General features: G+C 41.5%; 2 protein-coding genes across 5 annotated transcripts; one reads left to right on the top strand and one right to left on the bottom strand.

The window, feature by feature from the left end:
- The first annotated feature begins 112 nt into the window (after positions 1–112).
- On the top strand, positions 113–12,135 carry xpnpep1 (X-prolyl aminopeptidase (aminopeptidase P) 1, soluble). 2 transcript variants are annotated; one of them, XM_050045097.1, is made up of 20 exons: positions 113–267; positions 1,447–1,571; positions 1,925–1,988; positions 2,591–2,695; positions 3,157–3,249; positions 3,503–3,646; positions 4,659–4,754; positions 5,523–5,604; positions 5,787–5,997; positions 7,387–7,476; positions 7,565–7,615; positions 8,032–8,090; positions 8,447–8,524; positions 9,229–9,300; positions 9,421–9,481; positions 9,627–9,696; positions 10,145–10,318; positions 11,241–11,317; positions 11,448–11,546; positions 11,855–12,134. In XM_050045097.1, the coding sequence occupies exons 2-20, from the start codon at positions 1,455–1,457 to the stop codon at positions 11,972–11,974; spliced, it is 1,863 nt and encodes a 620-aa protein (XP_049901054.1). In that variant the 5' UTR covers positions 113–267; positions 1,447–1,454; the 3' UTR covers positions 11,975–12,134. The 2 variants fall into 2 exon arrangements, with proteins under 2 accessions (XP_049901054.1, XP_049901053.1); XM_050045096.1 differs by lacking the exon at positions 113–267 and adding an exon at positions 1,038–1,144 and having other exon boundaries at positions 11,855–12,135.
- Positions 12,136–12,323: 188 nt separating this feature from the next.
- On the bottom strand, positions 12,324–15,863 carry si:dkey-246e1.3 (uncharacterized). Of its 3 annotated transcripts, none has more exons than XM_050045098.1 (3): positions 15,677–15,863; positions 15,475–15,571; positions 12,324–14,434 (listed from the first exon to the last, which is right to left on the bottom strand). In XM_050045098.1, the coding sequence occupies exons 1-3, from the start codon at positions 15,780–15,782 to the stop codon at positions 14,074–14,076; spliced, it is 564 nt and encodes a 187-aa protein (XP_049901055.1). In that variant the 5' UTR covers positions 15,783–15,863; the 3' UTR covers positions 12,324–14,073. The 3 variants fall into 3 exon arrangements, with proteins under 3 accessions (XP_049901055.1, XP_049901056.1, XP_049901057.1); XM_050045099.1 differs by having other exon boundaries at positions 12,324–14,416; XM_050045100.1 differs by having other exon boundaries at positions 12,324–14,296.
- Positions 15,864–15,922: the final 59 nt, after the last annotated feature.

Here is a 15,922-nt window from a genome sequence, read left to right as displayed (position 1 = left end):
CTATATAATTTTAGACTCCCTGTGTGTAGATTATTGTTGTGGCGATATTAAGATGACTTGTTATTGTTGGGTGAATGCATTACTCACTGAAAAGGAGGCGAGTCTGGATCCCTCTGCGTCTACTGGAAGAAACTGCAGTCACGTGACCTCAAACGTCAACAGCGAAATGGCAGCCTCCTGTTTTGTAAATTAACACAAGGTCCGAGCTGGCAAAGGAGCGCTTCGTTTTCTAACCCAAGAAACACATTTCCCAGACGAAACCACCGGGTGTGTATTCGCCATTTCACTGGCTGCATGAGGGGGGACTTTAACTTTAGCTAGCGGCGGCGTGGCGAGCTAACGTCTCCGTCTCCCGGTGGCACAGCGCGAGCTCAGAGAGGATGTTACTGTTATAAAATGAGGGGAACGGTTGGTCAGCACACGCCTGTTACCGCAGCACGCTGTGTGTTATGAAAGCGGAGAGAATGGCGTTTACTAGCTAGCAACTTTACAAATATCCCACCGGCGTGCTACCACACCCACTAACGTTACTAAAATCAACGGCGACCCAGTGAATGAATTAACGGTAGTTATTGTGTGTTACGGTTGGCCTGTTGATAACAGTGACTTGTTGGGTGAATAAAAACTCGCCTGTCCGCTTCAGTCCAAGCTCTGTGGCTTTATAGCTTTTTATCAGAACATCATAGTGTCAGCTTTTTTATTGTAGCTAGTTAGCTCGGAGGTTAGATACGAAATGCGACCGATTCATCCAATGCCAACTTGTAAACAACAATCGCATGTGGAGTATTCAGCCAATAGGAGAGCTCACCGATGAAGGAAACTGAAACATGATTGGTCAGTTTGTTCACACCGAGCTCTACGCTCTTCAAAGTGAAGAGTGATAGTGAATTATGACTGCACAGTGTCTTCTGGCCTTTGCCTTGTGAGATTGTCGCTGTGGAAATAGGTCACAGACCTGTCGACACCAGCCAAGAAGCTTAGTCTGTTCCCTTTAATATTTAACCCTTATGAAAGTTGCTTAGTCAGCATGTTACAGCAGGTTAAAGATCCAGGTGTGGACTGTGACTTTGAGCTCCAGCTAGGCTGCAGTCGCTCACTGTCCTGCTCCAGTCACCTTAAGTCAACATGACTTCCCAAAAGACAGGTAATCTAAGGATAATTAGGGTGGGTTTGAATAAAAGTAGATGAGGGAACCTTGACATGTTTGTTGTTTAATGGGTAGATGTGTGAAATTATGTCGTTACTGTGATTAAGCGGATTCATTTCTCATCATAAATACCTAGGTGTGACATGTCTGCACTTGGTAAATCCCAGCAGCTTTTATCCTAACTTTTGACATTTACCTCATTGCTCATTTTACAGGCATTGTAGCTCTGTTTTGAACAAGTATGGTATCAAGAACATTACTAAATTGTGTCTTTGATGTCATGCTCTTTCTCCATGCAGCCACTGCCATGTCTCCAAAGATCACTGGAGAGCTGCTCAGGCAGCTTCGCCAGGCAATGAGGAGTTGTAAATACTTCTCTGAGCCCATACAGGCTTACATCGTCCCTTCTGGAGATGCACATCAGGTAAGTGAGATCACACACATAACGTTCACATGATAACAGTCACCCCCAAACATAAACTAAGACGCACAAGCTCACAGTCGTGCAGCTTCCACTCCTGCCTGTTTTACTTTCTGTGTGTCGTGATCGACTTCTGATTGTTTGGTCTGACCTTCGCAATTAATTGTAGCCCTTTTACCCGCTGCTCCTCCCTTTTCCCCTCTCCATGCACAAGACATGATGTGAGAAGAGCAGCGAAGGTGGCGTTTAAAATGTCTGACTGGTTGATGGCCACTTCACACTGATTGTTAATGAAGCCGATCTCTCTCTTCTGTCTCGCTGTCTGTCTTTCTCTCTCTGCCTTGCATGTCTTTCAGAGTGAATACATTGCACCGTGTGACTGCAGACGTGAATTTATCTGTGGATTTAATGGCTCTGCAGGTATGTTTTGCTTGCGTGTGAATGGCAGTGTGAGTTAAAAAGTCATCCAGAGTTCAAATCTTAGACCTGTCGCCAAGATTTAATTCTCATCATAGTAAAAACACAGGACTAGGTGATATATATATACTCCCAGGAACATCCAACTTTTATTCTGTTGATTTATTCAGGGTAAACCACCAGATCCTGATGGATGAGATCCTTGTCTCATGTTAAATTTAGTCAGTACAGTAGATGCCAAGTTTGTTTTTATGATGTTAGCGGGGATGTAATTTCAGTCTAGGTGGCCTACTTTGTTATAAATCACTGTGGGAAATCAGCACAGTTTGAAAAGAAAGTAGGAGAGATCCCTCACTCTCAGACTGTGTGTTCGCTGCTGTAATTTTAGAGGCATATACTCTATATTTTGCTTTTTAGAACTGACCGAACAACTTTTGACCCAAGGTCTTACTGACGATTAATAGACCATAATAGATTATCGTATCACCATTCCAGTGTTCAGTATTTTCTTGCATACATTCCACACCTATCTGTTGTCTAAACTCCATCCCCAAAGCACATATGATGCTGAAGGTCACATCTGTCATGTGTTGTGTGATGTGTAGGTACAGCCATCGTCACAGAGCAGCACGCTGCAATGTGGACTGATGGACGATATTTCCTCCAGGCCAGTCAGCAGATGGACAACAACTGGACCCTCATGAAGATGGGTAATGTCCTGCTTGATGTCTCTGTTGTACATGATGAAAAATAAAAACTGACTTGTAGTATTGCTATGTAAGCTATAAACACAAACACTGATCGATTGTTTTTCCTTTTTCTTTTCCATTTTGTTTTTATTTTAAGAGTTGTGATCATTTATAGGGAACTCATACACAATTATAAACAGCAAGATTTGCATAACAGATTCTTTACTGAAGCCAGTCTTTATATACAATATAAAAAGTACCCTTAGCATACAAATATTATCAAAGGACTGATGATAAAGCGTGAATCACAGCCAGACTGTAAGTCAGGAGGTTCTGACCCCATTTTAATGTGGAAAATAAAGCAAGATTGTCCTATTTATGTCTGCACTGACTTTTTAAGACAGAAATAAATCATTAAAGATGCTGCATGAGTCAGGCATATTCTCTCTGTGTTTGATTGTGATATGTTTGTGTGTTTGTAGGGCTGAAGGAGACACCCTCTCAGGAGGACTGGCTGATAAGCATCCTGCCAGAGAACTCCAAGGTGGGAGTAGATCCTTGGATCATCGCTGCTGGTAGGTTGCTGTACCATTTTCTTCTCAGCAATCTTCATTACTAAAGGGGAAGGAGACACAGTGACAGTCAAAGCAGTGTGAACACTGTGCTCTTTCTAGAATACAAGAGGAAGTATTTTATGGGAAATGACAATCTTACATTTTAGAGGTTTGTGGTTCCAGTACTTCTGCCCAGTCTGATTTGTAGAGAGATTAATGTGCTCACATTCTACTGCTATTTGTGCATCTCAGCACTGCTGATGTTATGTTTCAGATCAGTGGAAGAACATGTCCAAGGCGCTGACAGGTGCAGGCCACTCTCTGGTGGCAGTGCAGGATAACCTGATCGATGCGGTTTGGATGGACCGCCCAGAAAGACCCAGCACACAGCTCCGCACTTTGGGCTTAGACTACACTGGTCAGTGCAAAACCCCTTTTACGTCATTATCGCATGCACATTTTTTTTTAAAATAGCTAAGTAGGGTTTTGTTTCAGAGAAACAGAGATATTAAAATCATGAAATATTTTAAGAGAATTTTAATGAATTATTTTACTGCAGAAAGAAGTATTGTGCGGTAGAGTATAAGAGCCAAATTGTGGGAAAAATAAATCTGAGATTTGTTGTAATTTTGAGGAAAATCATTATATACATCAATAAAGTTTTAGTTTAATGAGAACAAAGTTATACCACTTTAAGAGAGAAAAAGACATTGTTTAACGCCAATTTAGTCATGATTTCAAACGGAAAAAGTCTTAACATAAAGTGAATAAACTCACAAATTCACTGCCTGAAAGTCAGGTGATATACTAAAATAGGGAGTAAGTTGTGGTGGATGAATGGGTCGAGCACATGACTTTCACCCAGGACTCTAGGGTGCGTGTTTCGTATCAGAAGATGTTTGTTTATTATTTTTAGACTTAGCTTTCAGTTATCTGCGCAGTATGCCCTGATGCTTACAAAGTATGTCAGTTTGGCACCTGCCCAGTCTGTTTACACACGAGACATTCAGTCAACTAAGTCTAGAAATAATAAACCAACACAAAAACTGTGCTTAAACCATTGATCCACCACGACTTTTCACAACAGGGACTTTGTGTCACTCTTTATAGTATGTCACCTGACTTTCTGGCATAAAATTTGTTAATTTTTCCTGTACATTTATGAGTATATTTATGCAATATTATCGCTTTTTTTTCTTGTAAAATCACATTTTATTCTTGTAATTTTATAATTTATTTTATTTTACTTTATTTTTTTCAAATTTATGGCTTTATTCTTGTAATATTGTGGCTTGGATTATGTGTATTACTTTAACCTTTCTTATCTTTAGTCTCCAAGCCAGACAAAAGTTTTCAGTCCACTGTAACTAGATATACAGGTTTTGGAGGAAGTGCCCTGCCACATGATGAGCATTGCTGTCTTCCTATAGGTATGTCCTGGCAAGACAAAATCACAGCGCTGCGAGCCAAGATGACGGAGAGGAAAGTCACCTGGTTTGTCGCCACGGCGTTGGATGAGATTGCATGTATGGAAAGTTTTTTCCAGAAACACACGTTAGTCTTGAAGGTGCTTGAACACAGTAATGGAAGTGATGAGATGGCTTACTTAAATCAACGATGTGTAGAATGTGAAAATTTCAGAAATAAACATTTTTATTGGTCGTATCAAAGACAGCATGCTTAATAAGCCCTGGGCCAGGGGTGGAGGCATCCAAGTGTGAAACATGTTAACCCACAGCTAGTGTATACACAAGCCTGGGGTCTTAACACCACAACCCAAAGGAACAAAAAGTAAAAGGCCTGTTTGAGAGCTTGTTGTTAGTCACTTTAGGTTTAAGCAGTTTTTAGTTACCACTGTCTAAAACAAGCAGCAGCCATACCCAGCATCACCTCTGTTACATAAGTCCGTCTTCATACACGATCACGATCCAAGGACCCAGGGATGCACGGGTGTCCCTCTAGGTGCCTGTCTGAGCACCTCAGTCATCGTCACTAATGAGCTCTTGTTTCTGATTGTTTGGTTCGACAGCTTGTGTTAATTAGAGTAATGCTGATTTTGTCATCAGCTAGCATTCACACGAGAGGGTTTCAACGGGCGTTAAATTAAAGGGGATTTGCTCAGGCATCCACAAAGGATGCGTGACAGTCCAATAATTACATTGATATTTAGCACCAAATAAAATGTAGTGAGGTTTCAGTTGAGATATTTGACATTGATTTTAAAGTAACTTTAATGTTTACTGACATTGACGCTTTCTTTATGATGAAACAGTTTCTTACTTACTTTTCCTCAGGGCTTTTCAACCTTCGTGGTGCAGACATCGAGTACAACCCAGTTTTCTTTGCGTATGCCATTGTGGGGATGAACACAATAAGGTAACTGAATATAATAGTGCACCAGCATACTGGCTAAATCTGTATTAAAATGACCTTAATGCCACTGACTAATATGAAAGACTGAAGGAATAAATGGTGATGATGAATTATTGGTCAGTTGGAGGAACAGGGATTTTCATCTGAATTTACTTTTTAACTGAACTTCCCCTTCCTCTCTGCAGGCTTTTTGTGGACCTAAAGCGCCTTTCTGATCCGGTATTAAGAGACCACCTGCAGCTGGACTCCCCCAGCAAGCCCGAGCTGAGCATCCACACGTTCCCGTACGAGTCGGTCTACACCGAACTCCAGGCCATCTGTGCGGCACACAGCCCCAAGGACAAAGTGTGGATCAGCGACAAGGCCAGTTGTGCTCTAACACAAGTCATCCCCAAGGTAAGAATAGCTACATTGTTGTATTTCAATAATGATTTCCTGGTTCATAAATGGGGCCACGCTCTCGAGCATCATCTGTATCCTTATACTTATTAAATGACACATTTTGAAAACGTTTCCTGTTGTCATGTAGGTCCGGTATGTTCTCACTAACAGCGTGCATTGCAGTTTTGCTGGCGGAAGGAGAGAAACACATACATTCTCAGACATCTCGGTGTCAGGGTTATTATCGGGTACAGCCTTGCAATAGTACAAATCCCCTTGTTTCAGCAACACCGCTCCTGATGTTTGTTGTTCAGTAGAACCTAAACGTATCCTTGTATGAAAACAATCAACAGTTCATTTACTAAACCATTTGTCAGGACAGACAGGCATGTATCAGATACATTTTGTCTTCTTCGGATCTTGAACACACTTTCATTTTTGCCCGTCCAGATTATTGTGATTCCCTCTACACATGTCCTAGTAAAGCTGCTCTAAATCATTTATGGTTGGTTCAAAATGCAGCTGTAAGGCTATTAATTAGAGCTAGCTGTCGGCCCCACATTACCCCTGTTCTTGCATCCCTCTCTGCCTTTTATCTATCCCCCGGTCTAACTGCAAAACAAAAGGTAATTGTGCATTTTAGCCCCAACCCTCTGGAACAATCTTCCCTAGTACATCAGATGTGCTGAATCTTTGGACTGTTTTAAGCGTCTACTAAACCCACCTTTATAGGCAAGCTAGGAGTTTCTTCATGTTTTATGTTTTTGTTTGCTTTAGTTTTTTCTGTCTCCCATTGTACTGTGTTTTGTGACTTATTTTACTTGATTTATTCGTTCATATTTTTCATGTGTGAGTAGCTGTGTTTTAAAAAGTGTGATATGAGTAAAGCTTTACTTGCTATTTTGCTGATCAGCATTAATGCTCTTGTCGTTGAAAGTTGGCACAACATTTTGCTTGAAATATTTCTAATATAGATATTTCACATTCTAATAATTAATTTCTTTTGAAGTGGAAACAGATAACTTTTCAACTTTTCCCTTCCCAGTGTTCCCAGTTGCTATTATTGTTGGTGCCTGTGTTGCAGAGAAAACCAGGTCACTTTCCATTTTCCTCAGAGCCTACCAACAGTTACCACAGTCCTTTGGTTGCTCCGCCACCTGCTGTTTCCACTACGCGCTCCCTTTGTGTCTTACATCGAGCCACTATTTTCCTTGAAAGTCGTATGCAGTGGCAGACAGAATTGCACAGTGAAAGCGAGGCTCATAGGGAACCAGTCTAAAAGTGTTATTTTTCTATAGCCATTACATTATACAGTCATCATTTAGATTATAACAGAAAGTTAAAGCAAAAAAAGTGTTCAAAACTGTCATCAAACTGTCAATGTTTTCTCTTGATCCATTCCAGTCTCACAGGACTCCAATTCCCTACACTCCACTCTGCCTCGCCAAGGCTGTGAAGAACGCCACCGAGATTCAAGGCATGAAAATGGCCCATGTAAGAACCTTTGGACTGCCTTAAAATCTGCTGTCTGTTTCACCCCACAATAAATGTATTACAGCATCTGCACTTTCCCCCCTAACAGATCAAGGATGCAGTGGCCCTGTGTGAGCTCTTTGCTTGGTTGGAAAAAGAGGTATTTTCATTATTTTTTTCAAGGCCATACATTTGTAGATCCATAGAAGAAGAGAATAGATTCCTCCGGTGTGTATTCACAGGGTTCCCACTGGACTTTAAAATGTTTTCAAATAATTGGATAAGCTAAAAACATTAATGATTTTTTAACGTGGTGGCCTCTCTCGGCATCACATTTGTTGTACATATTTACAGTGTGATGATATAAATGTTTATTAAATTACCATTTTCTAACATTAATGATTAATTGATCATCATTTTGAAAATGAAATGATTAGTGGAACGTTGCTGATTTGTGAGCGTGGGAAGCCTGCATTCAGTTGGAGGTCATTATTAACTCGCACTAGACTGTAGGATATGCCAGGTTTTTTTTTACGGTCTCTTCGCATGACTTGGAACTGCGCTTATTGTTTATAGATTCCAAAGGGCACTGTGACTGAAATCTCTGCTGCTGATAAGGCTGAAGAATTACGCAGGTGGGTTTTTGTTTCCCATGAGGGCTCTATAAACTACCACATTTTCCTTGTTTGGTTGACACTCACGTTTAACTTCATGTCACCTGTCATGCTTAAAAGGCTGTGTTTTAAAGATGTTGTTTGAGACTGTGTTGTGAGGGTGACCATTCTAGAGTTATATCCCCCTCTGCTGGATACAGAAGTGTAGCAAAATGTCTACCAAAGGCCTTGAAATGAGCTTGTTCATTTTTAAAATGTATTCTCTCCGTGTGCAGAAGAAATCCCAGGAAATTTGAACATTTAATCACCTGTCATCGTAATGTGTGCATTGTTGTGTGGGAATGTCCCTTTTCTTACATTTAGTTTGTCTACTCTAGTCAACAGAAAGATTTTGTCGGCCTCAGCTTCCCCACAATTTCCAGCGTCGGTCCAAACGGAGCAATCATACATTACAGGTCAGTCGGCTCATGAAACAGACACAGGTGTATTAGAGTTTTGTAATGGTATCTTTGAAAAGGTTTTTGTTCTCTACAGTGAAAGAAGGAAGTGCCGCATGGCACTGATAGCTGATCCGAGAGGTAGTCTTAAGTGGGGCAAGGGGAAATACAAAAACAGGATCCAGGAAGTGTTGCTTGATATTAAATGGATACTTTGCATATTTTCAACCAGCTTTGTATCATAACAGTGTGGGTATTATGTGTACATGAACTTCCCTTCATCTTGCTGGAACTACAGATTGTACTTATTTATTTTCGTATGCCCTCGACTGACACTGACACAAAGAGTATAGAAGTGGATCTAGAGATAGCCGCCCCTCTATTGTCTGCAAACTCAGATCAAACCTGAAGTGAAATAGTGCTATAAATGTATTCTTCTAGCATAAAGACAATCTAACAGACCAATGTGTGTCAACTCTAGGTCTTCATCAGGGTTTGAAGAGAAAATAAATATTCTGAATTACATACCAGCTGTGGGTGTCATCCTCCCCAACAGATTAGGGCGCTAAAACAAAAGCATGTGCCTCATACATGCACACAAGCCTAAGATATGTGAAGCTACAATAATGCATATTAACAATAAGTAAATAACATGAAGTGAAAATATATAAGCTCCTGAAAATACCCAACAGATACTAACTTTTTTTATCCTTTCCCCGCAGACCGCTGCCTGAAACCAACAGAACCCTCTCCATGAATGAAGTTTACCTGATCGACTCCGGAGCTCAATATGTGTAAACATGATAATCATTACATACATGAATTGCATTTAGGCTAACCAGCCGCCGAGGGAACAGTTGTAGTTTTTCATCCATTACATGCATTCACCAGCTTTTACATTCTGTGTCTGGCAGTGATGGAACCACAGATGTCACACGCACCATGCACTTTGGGACGCCATCAGCTTTTGAGAAGGTAAAATATAGATTTGCCTGTGCACTGTTTTCACTGTCATTATAAGTAGTCTAATCTCAGGTCATAGTTTATTGACTAAAGCTATTTGAATTATTCTGATAATATTTAAATTGTTATGCTCTCTTTCTCTCTCTTTTTCCTCAAGGAATGCTTTACTTATGTACTGAAGGGACACATAGCTGTCAGTGCTGCTGTTTTCCCCAACGGAACAAAAGGTACAGTCCTCTGCTCTGACACGAGGGTTACCTTACATCATAGTACCAGTATTAAATAAGTTCAGCACTGACAAACAGTGAGGCTCAAATTTCCTAAATATTCTTGTCCATATTGAATACAGATCTATACTTTGTCTCAGACACAAAAAAAAGTCAGAAGTCATGACTAAAAATGTTGTAACTTAAGAGTAGCATCCTTCTGATAAATCAGTATCACGTAAACAGGATAAATTCGTCATCGTATGGGGTGAAAATGTTTACTTATTCATATGTTTGTGCACTGATTTCACTTTTCCAGCACCCATTGATAAAATCACTCAATCAATTTTGCATTCAAGCAAAATGTTGTTTAGATATTTATATGCCATGAATTACGTGAAAAAAAAATTGATGATTTTTTTTGTGTGTTAAAATGATCTCTAGCTCTAACTTTCTGTTCTCTCCCCAGGCCACCTGTTGGATTCCTTTGCCCGTGCAGCTCTTTGGGAGTCGGGGCTGGACTACCTCCACGGTACGGGTCACGGCGTGGGTTGCTTCCTCAACGTCCACGAGGGGCCCTGCGGCATCAGCTACAAGACCTTTGCTGATGAACCTCTGGAGGCTGGCATGATCGTTAGTGATGGTACGGTAGTGGGGCAGGGAGGGGAGTGATTTTGATTTAGCCAGTGCTACAGTTACATGACTCTGTGATCTTTTAATTTATGATGTAAAGTTTAACAGTTGGATAAACTTTTCAGACATTAAAAACACCTTAAAGGGACAGTTCACCCAAAAATCAAAAATACATATTTTCATACATATTTTAACTGTAGTACTGCTATCAATCTAGATTGTTTTGGCATGAGTGTTGGAGATATTGGCCGTAGAGATGTCTGACATCTCTCAAAAATAATGGAATTAGATGGCACTCGGCTTGTGGTGCTCAAAGCGGCAAAAAAAATACATCTGAAAAACTCAACAGCAATGTCTCTTTCCAGAAACCATGACCCAGTTACTCAAGATAATGCACAGACCTTGTTGTGAGCAGTTTCATGTAGGAACTATTTTCCAACTTACTTCACAACTCAGCCAAGGAGGACGCCATTCATGTCTAGATCTCTTGCTGTTCATGAGAAGATGCATGCTTCCTTCTGCATGGTGATTCGGTTGACGGGTGTGCTTCGGTCGAAAGAAAATAGTTCCTACATGAAACTGCTCTCAACAAGGTCTGTGGATTATCTTGTGTAACCAGGTCATGATTTCTGGAAAGAGACATTGCTGTTGAGTTCTTTAAATGCATTTTTTTGGCGCTTTAAACCCCACAAGCTGAGTGCCATCTAGTTCCATTATAGACGATAGAGGGCAGACATCTCTACGACTAATGTCTCCAACACTCTGCAACTCACACCATAACAGTTGTTTGATAAATAGCACTACAGGTAAGAGGAAAAATATGTATTTTAGGTTTGTTGACGAACTGTCCCTGTACCACTAACACCTCTATATAAGTATTTCAAAACCCAATATTTTGTCTTTTTCATCTTAGTTCTCTTTCTTTTTTCTAGAGCCGGGATACTATGAAGATGGATCTTTTGGCATTCGTATTGAAAATGTGGTCCTTGTTGTACCAGCTAAGCCCAAAGTAGGTCCTTGAACTAAGAACAAGGCCAAATGTGTATATAATCATGATATCCATAGGGTTGCAGTAGAATTATTCTTTAAAAGCAGTAAGGAAAACCAGTATGTTTTTGTTCTCTTGTCTGTGTGTTCAGTACAACTACAGAAACAGAGGCAGTCTGACGTTCGAGCCCCTCACTCTGGTTCCTGTCCAAGTCAAGATGATGAACACAGAGCTGCTCACTCAGAAGGAGGTAAAGAATAACCAGTGTGATATATATTGTAAATAATCAAAGACAAATTCGCCCACATTAAATTAATAATTTGTCTCAAAAGGTTTTTATTGGTAAGATGATAAACAGTTCAAATACATCAAATCATTAAATGTAACCTAGATAACACTCTGAAGAGTTGGAGAAAGAATATGAGGAATAGGAACGATTTAAAATCGTTAACTATGCGTTTGAGTGTTTGATAATATTCCCAGCTATTCCTATTACGCTATGCACTACCTAAACACAGCCTCTTCATGGTTTGACGGCCTCTCTTCTCTGTCCTGCAGCGGGACTGGGTGAACGACTACCACAGGAAGTGCCGGGAGGTGGTCGGAGCAGAGTTGGAGAGGCAGGGCAGAAAGGAGGCGCTGGAGTGGCTGATCAGAGAGACCCAGCCAATGATCTGAGAACTGACTCTTAAACGATCCAATCCCTTTGCCTAGGAGCACTCTACGATCAGGTGCTCCGCAGTGATAATCGTTTGTATTTTTCTCATCTTTCTCTGTGTCTCACACTCGGCTTCTTTTGTAAAGCACATTGTATCCGCAGTTTTATTAAAGTTCATTAAAAAAAAAATGGAGAATAACTTTTCTATGTTTACTACTTTGTGCCTCCAACGTAATCAGCATGTGCTGAACTATGGCAGCCTTACAAACCTGCTTTGAGCATGAGCATAACATCATCAGTATGTACAGTATTCAGACATTAGCCCTCAAACATTAACACGCATTTACAGAAGAAATCCACAATTCCAGCTTTAGACATGATTATCAGGCCTCTATATAACTGGCAGCATAATTCTGTTCTTACATTTTGCACCTTTCAGATTAAAGGTAGCCCGTTGAGTCTTCTGTTTACAGTCAGTGCTTCTCATCAAAATGCATTGTTTGTATTCTTGAAGCCTTGCAATCATGTTAAATGCATTTTCCATTTTATAAAACATTCACAATGATGTTTTTAAATTATTTAAAATCCTGCGTTGTTTACATCAGTGTTTGCTAGCTTGCAATCTTCCCCATTGTTGAATTCTGTTGACAGCGATTCCTCCAGCTGTATCGACACAACCGCTATCAAACAACAGCTAACAAAATCACAAGTGGTCGACTGGACACACATCATAGACACAGGTGTGAGGAGTAACATGTCTCAGCTGTCTATGTGTACAGATCACTGACGCATGTTAATACCAGGAGTAAACTGGCTTTATCTTTTAGGGACACAGAACTGTTCTTACACTTTCTACTGACTAAGACTTCTAGCCAGTGATGTCAAGAAAGGTATTTCCTTACAGGAGAATCTGATGCAGTGTCATCATGATCCAGTATCATATACAAATTCTTCTTCGCTTTTGCATTTGAATCAGTGAATTATTCAGCAACAGTCAGAAAACGTTTTAACTTTGGAGTAGTTTGTTATGAAAGAGAAGGTTAGGGTCTTAAAGGGGTATGCCAGTAATTCATTATTTAACTTTAAAATCAAGGAATTGTAAAGTGGATGGAAAATGCTCAGTTTTAGTACCGTGTATGGGCAAAGCTTTCAAACACTGGATCTCACATATCCCATAATGCAACTTGATAAGGTCTTAGGTTCCTCTCCTGGTAAACGGCCACATTTTTCAAACTTCACGCAGCCTATGACCTGGTAGCCCATTAAGCTATCTGTTATAAATTCGTAGTCTCAAAGCCTATGCTGTGATAACCATGGTGATATCACTATGACATCACCAGGGTTATTTTCTCAGACTTGAGCTACAGAAGACATTATGCAACTGTTTTTTACAGGCTGAGTAATGCTCCCCCGAGCCCGGTCTCACTTCGAAGTCATCGAAATCTGACACTTGGCCAGTGACTTGTGGCGTCAGAAACCAACGAAAAAAGGCGTCCTTTAACGTCGGCATGATACACGACCGGTTGCTGTTATAGTTGAAGGGTGCCCGGCACCGTCAGGGTGAAACGCAGTGGGACAAGAACGAAAGTCAAGACGGCAAAGGTCCGACTGGGGCGGGTGGGAGTGGTGGTGGATGAGTCCAACAAACACCGACTGTCACCCGAGATAGCAGTGTTCATGTTCCGTAAGATTCTAAAGCCAAACCCTGTTCTTTTTTCCTAAACCTAACCATGTGCGTTTTTTGTTGAAGGAAAAAAACTTAAATTTGCGGTGTTGTACAGATGTAGTGCATTTATTTTGAAGGAGACTGCATGTAAACATTAAATTTCCTGGGAAAACAGAAGTCTGTTTTGAAAGAGGACAATGTATGTAACAGGTAGAACTTGACATAAATGTCAATATGTGACGAGGTTGCAGTGAGAATGTTGCTCCCCCATGACTACTAAACTGAATTCAATTTGTAAAATTGGTGGAGTGTCCCTTTAATGGCCTGTACATCGTAACATAACCTTTGACAGACACGGTCTCAGGGGTCCAGCTTCAGACCTTTCAGATTCTAGTGCCTCGTTTATCCAGTTCATAACAGTCCCCCCGCCCCCACACCATAACTCTCCACCCTCTAAAGCTGCATGTAAAAAATCGGAGGATCCAGGGTGACACCGCTGTTGGGATCGTTGGCGTACTCTTGAAACGACAATGGCAGCGTCAGTGCAGTTTGCCCCTCCGCTGGTCCCTGCGGGGTTTTAGTCCCCCCCTCCTCCTCTTCCTCCTTCAGTCCTACAGGCAGCGGGTTGCTGTAGATGTAGTAGATCCTGGAATTGTCCTTTGCTGCCTCTGGTTTCCTGAAGAAGGCAAGAGGGTTGATGAAGCTGGTGGAGCGCTTCACTGCTTTGACAGCCACGGGGTCAGCCGCCTCGCCTCGGGTCACTGCACTCTCATACACATGGGCTCTCTTTGACTGCCTGGTGGAGAAGACGGCACTAATTGCACTAATGACTTCAGTGTAATTTTACATTGCATCGTACTCTATTTTAAGTTACAGTGGCATCAAAGACGAACACTCTGCAGACGGATTGTAAGAACACTCATTGTTCGAAAATGTCAATTTTCTTTGAATCTGATTAATTAAGGCACTGACCTATATGTTAATAAAGGGACAGTTCGCCCTAAAATCAGAAATACCTACTCAAACTTAACAACAACAAAACAGAGCTCATTATTGTTACTCCCAATGTGATAATGTGGACGGATGCATCACCCACCCTTCCCCAGGAGTCCACAACCTGGGTGTCATTCTGGACTCCACCCTCTCTTTCCAGTCACACATCAAAACCATCACTAAGTCCGCTTTCTTGCACCTGAATAATTCTTCCAGACTCCGGTCATTGCTCTCTGACTCCATGGCAGAGACCCTCATTTACACTTTCATCACCTCCCGTCTGGACTACTGCAGTGGGGTCCTGTCTGGAGTACCCCACAAGTCCCTTGACAGGCTCCAGTATGTGCAGAACTCAGCTGCCAGGGTTCTCACCTGTGCCAAGCCCTGGCAGCACATCACCTCCACCCTCATCCATTTTACTGGCTTCCAATCAAATCCCACATCCACTATAAACCTCCTCACCTACTGATGCCTCCATGGTCTTGCCCACCCCATACCTGTATGACCTCCTCCAACCCTATACCCCATCCGACAACCTACGGTCCTTTGACTCGGGTCTGCTCTCCAACCCCAACTCCAGCCTGTGAACTTTTGGGGACAGAGCATACAGTGTGGCAGCCGGCAGAGATTCACAAAGCTCCATCTCAGGGCATTTACTAAATACTGCTGAAAACAACAAAAAAAAATGTTTTTTTTTTTCATTATTATTGATTTTGGGGTGAACTGTCCCTTTAAACTAGGGGCTGCATGTATACACAGAAGCTTCCATGAATCCTAATAAAGGTGAGAAGGCAGGTCAGTCACAAGTGTTTACAGCAATCATTTTAGCGTATCAAATCATATCTGACATCTGATGCTCACCTGGTGCGGTTGTAGCAGACAGTGATGCAGTACAGGCCGGTGACAGTGAGAACACACAAGGCCAGGGTGATGAGGACAATGTTAAACACTTTGAACTCTGGGTAAGGAAAAAACATATGAGTTTAACTTGAAACACTGAAACATCTTCCATTCAGTCCATCTCTATGGTGACAGTGCTGTGGAAGTAAAGAGTACAACTCACCAAACAGAGCTGTGTTGATCTCCTGGTCATGTAGCCCCAGAGCTGCCGTCTCGTTCAGATGGAGGCTGTCTGCCGTCATTGCTCCGTCCGGTTGGGCTCCACTCATGCTGCTGCCATTGGCTTCCAAAACATGCACTAAAGATTGAGCTTCAAGCCTCTTCTTACTGCTCTCAATAGAAACCCGAGGCCATGTGACTCAAACAGCTAGACTCAGTCGCTGTGGAGACACCCCCTCTTTTGTCACCC

Source organism: Epinephelus moara, chromosome 5, assembly GCF_006386435.1.
Source record: "Epinephelus moara isolate mb chromosome 5, YSFRI_EMoa_1.0, whole genome shotgun sequence".
In the NCBI taxonomy this organism is placed as follows: Eukaryota; Metazoa; Chordata; class Actinopteri; order Perciformes; family Serranidae; genus Epinephelus; species Epinephelus moara.
This window is presented reverse-complemented; position numbering and strand designations above follow the sequence as displayed.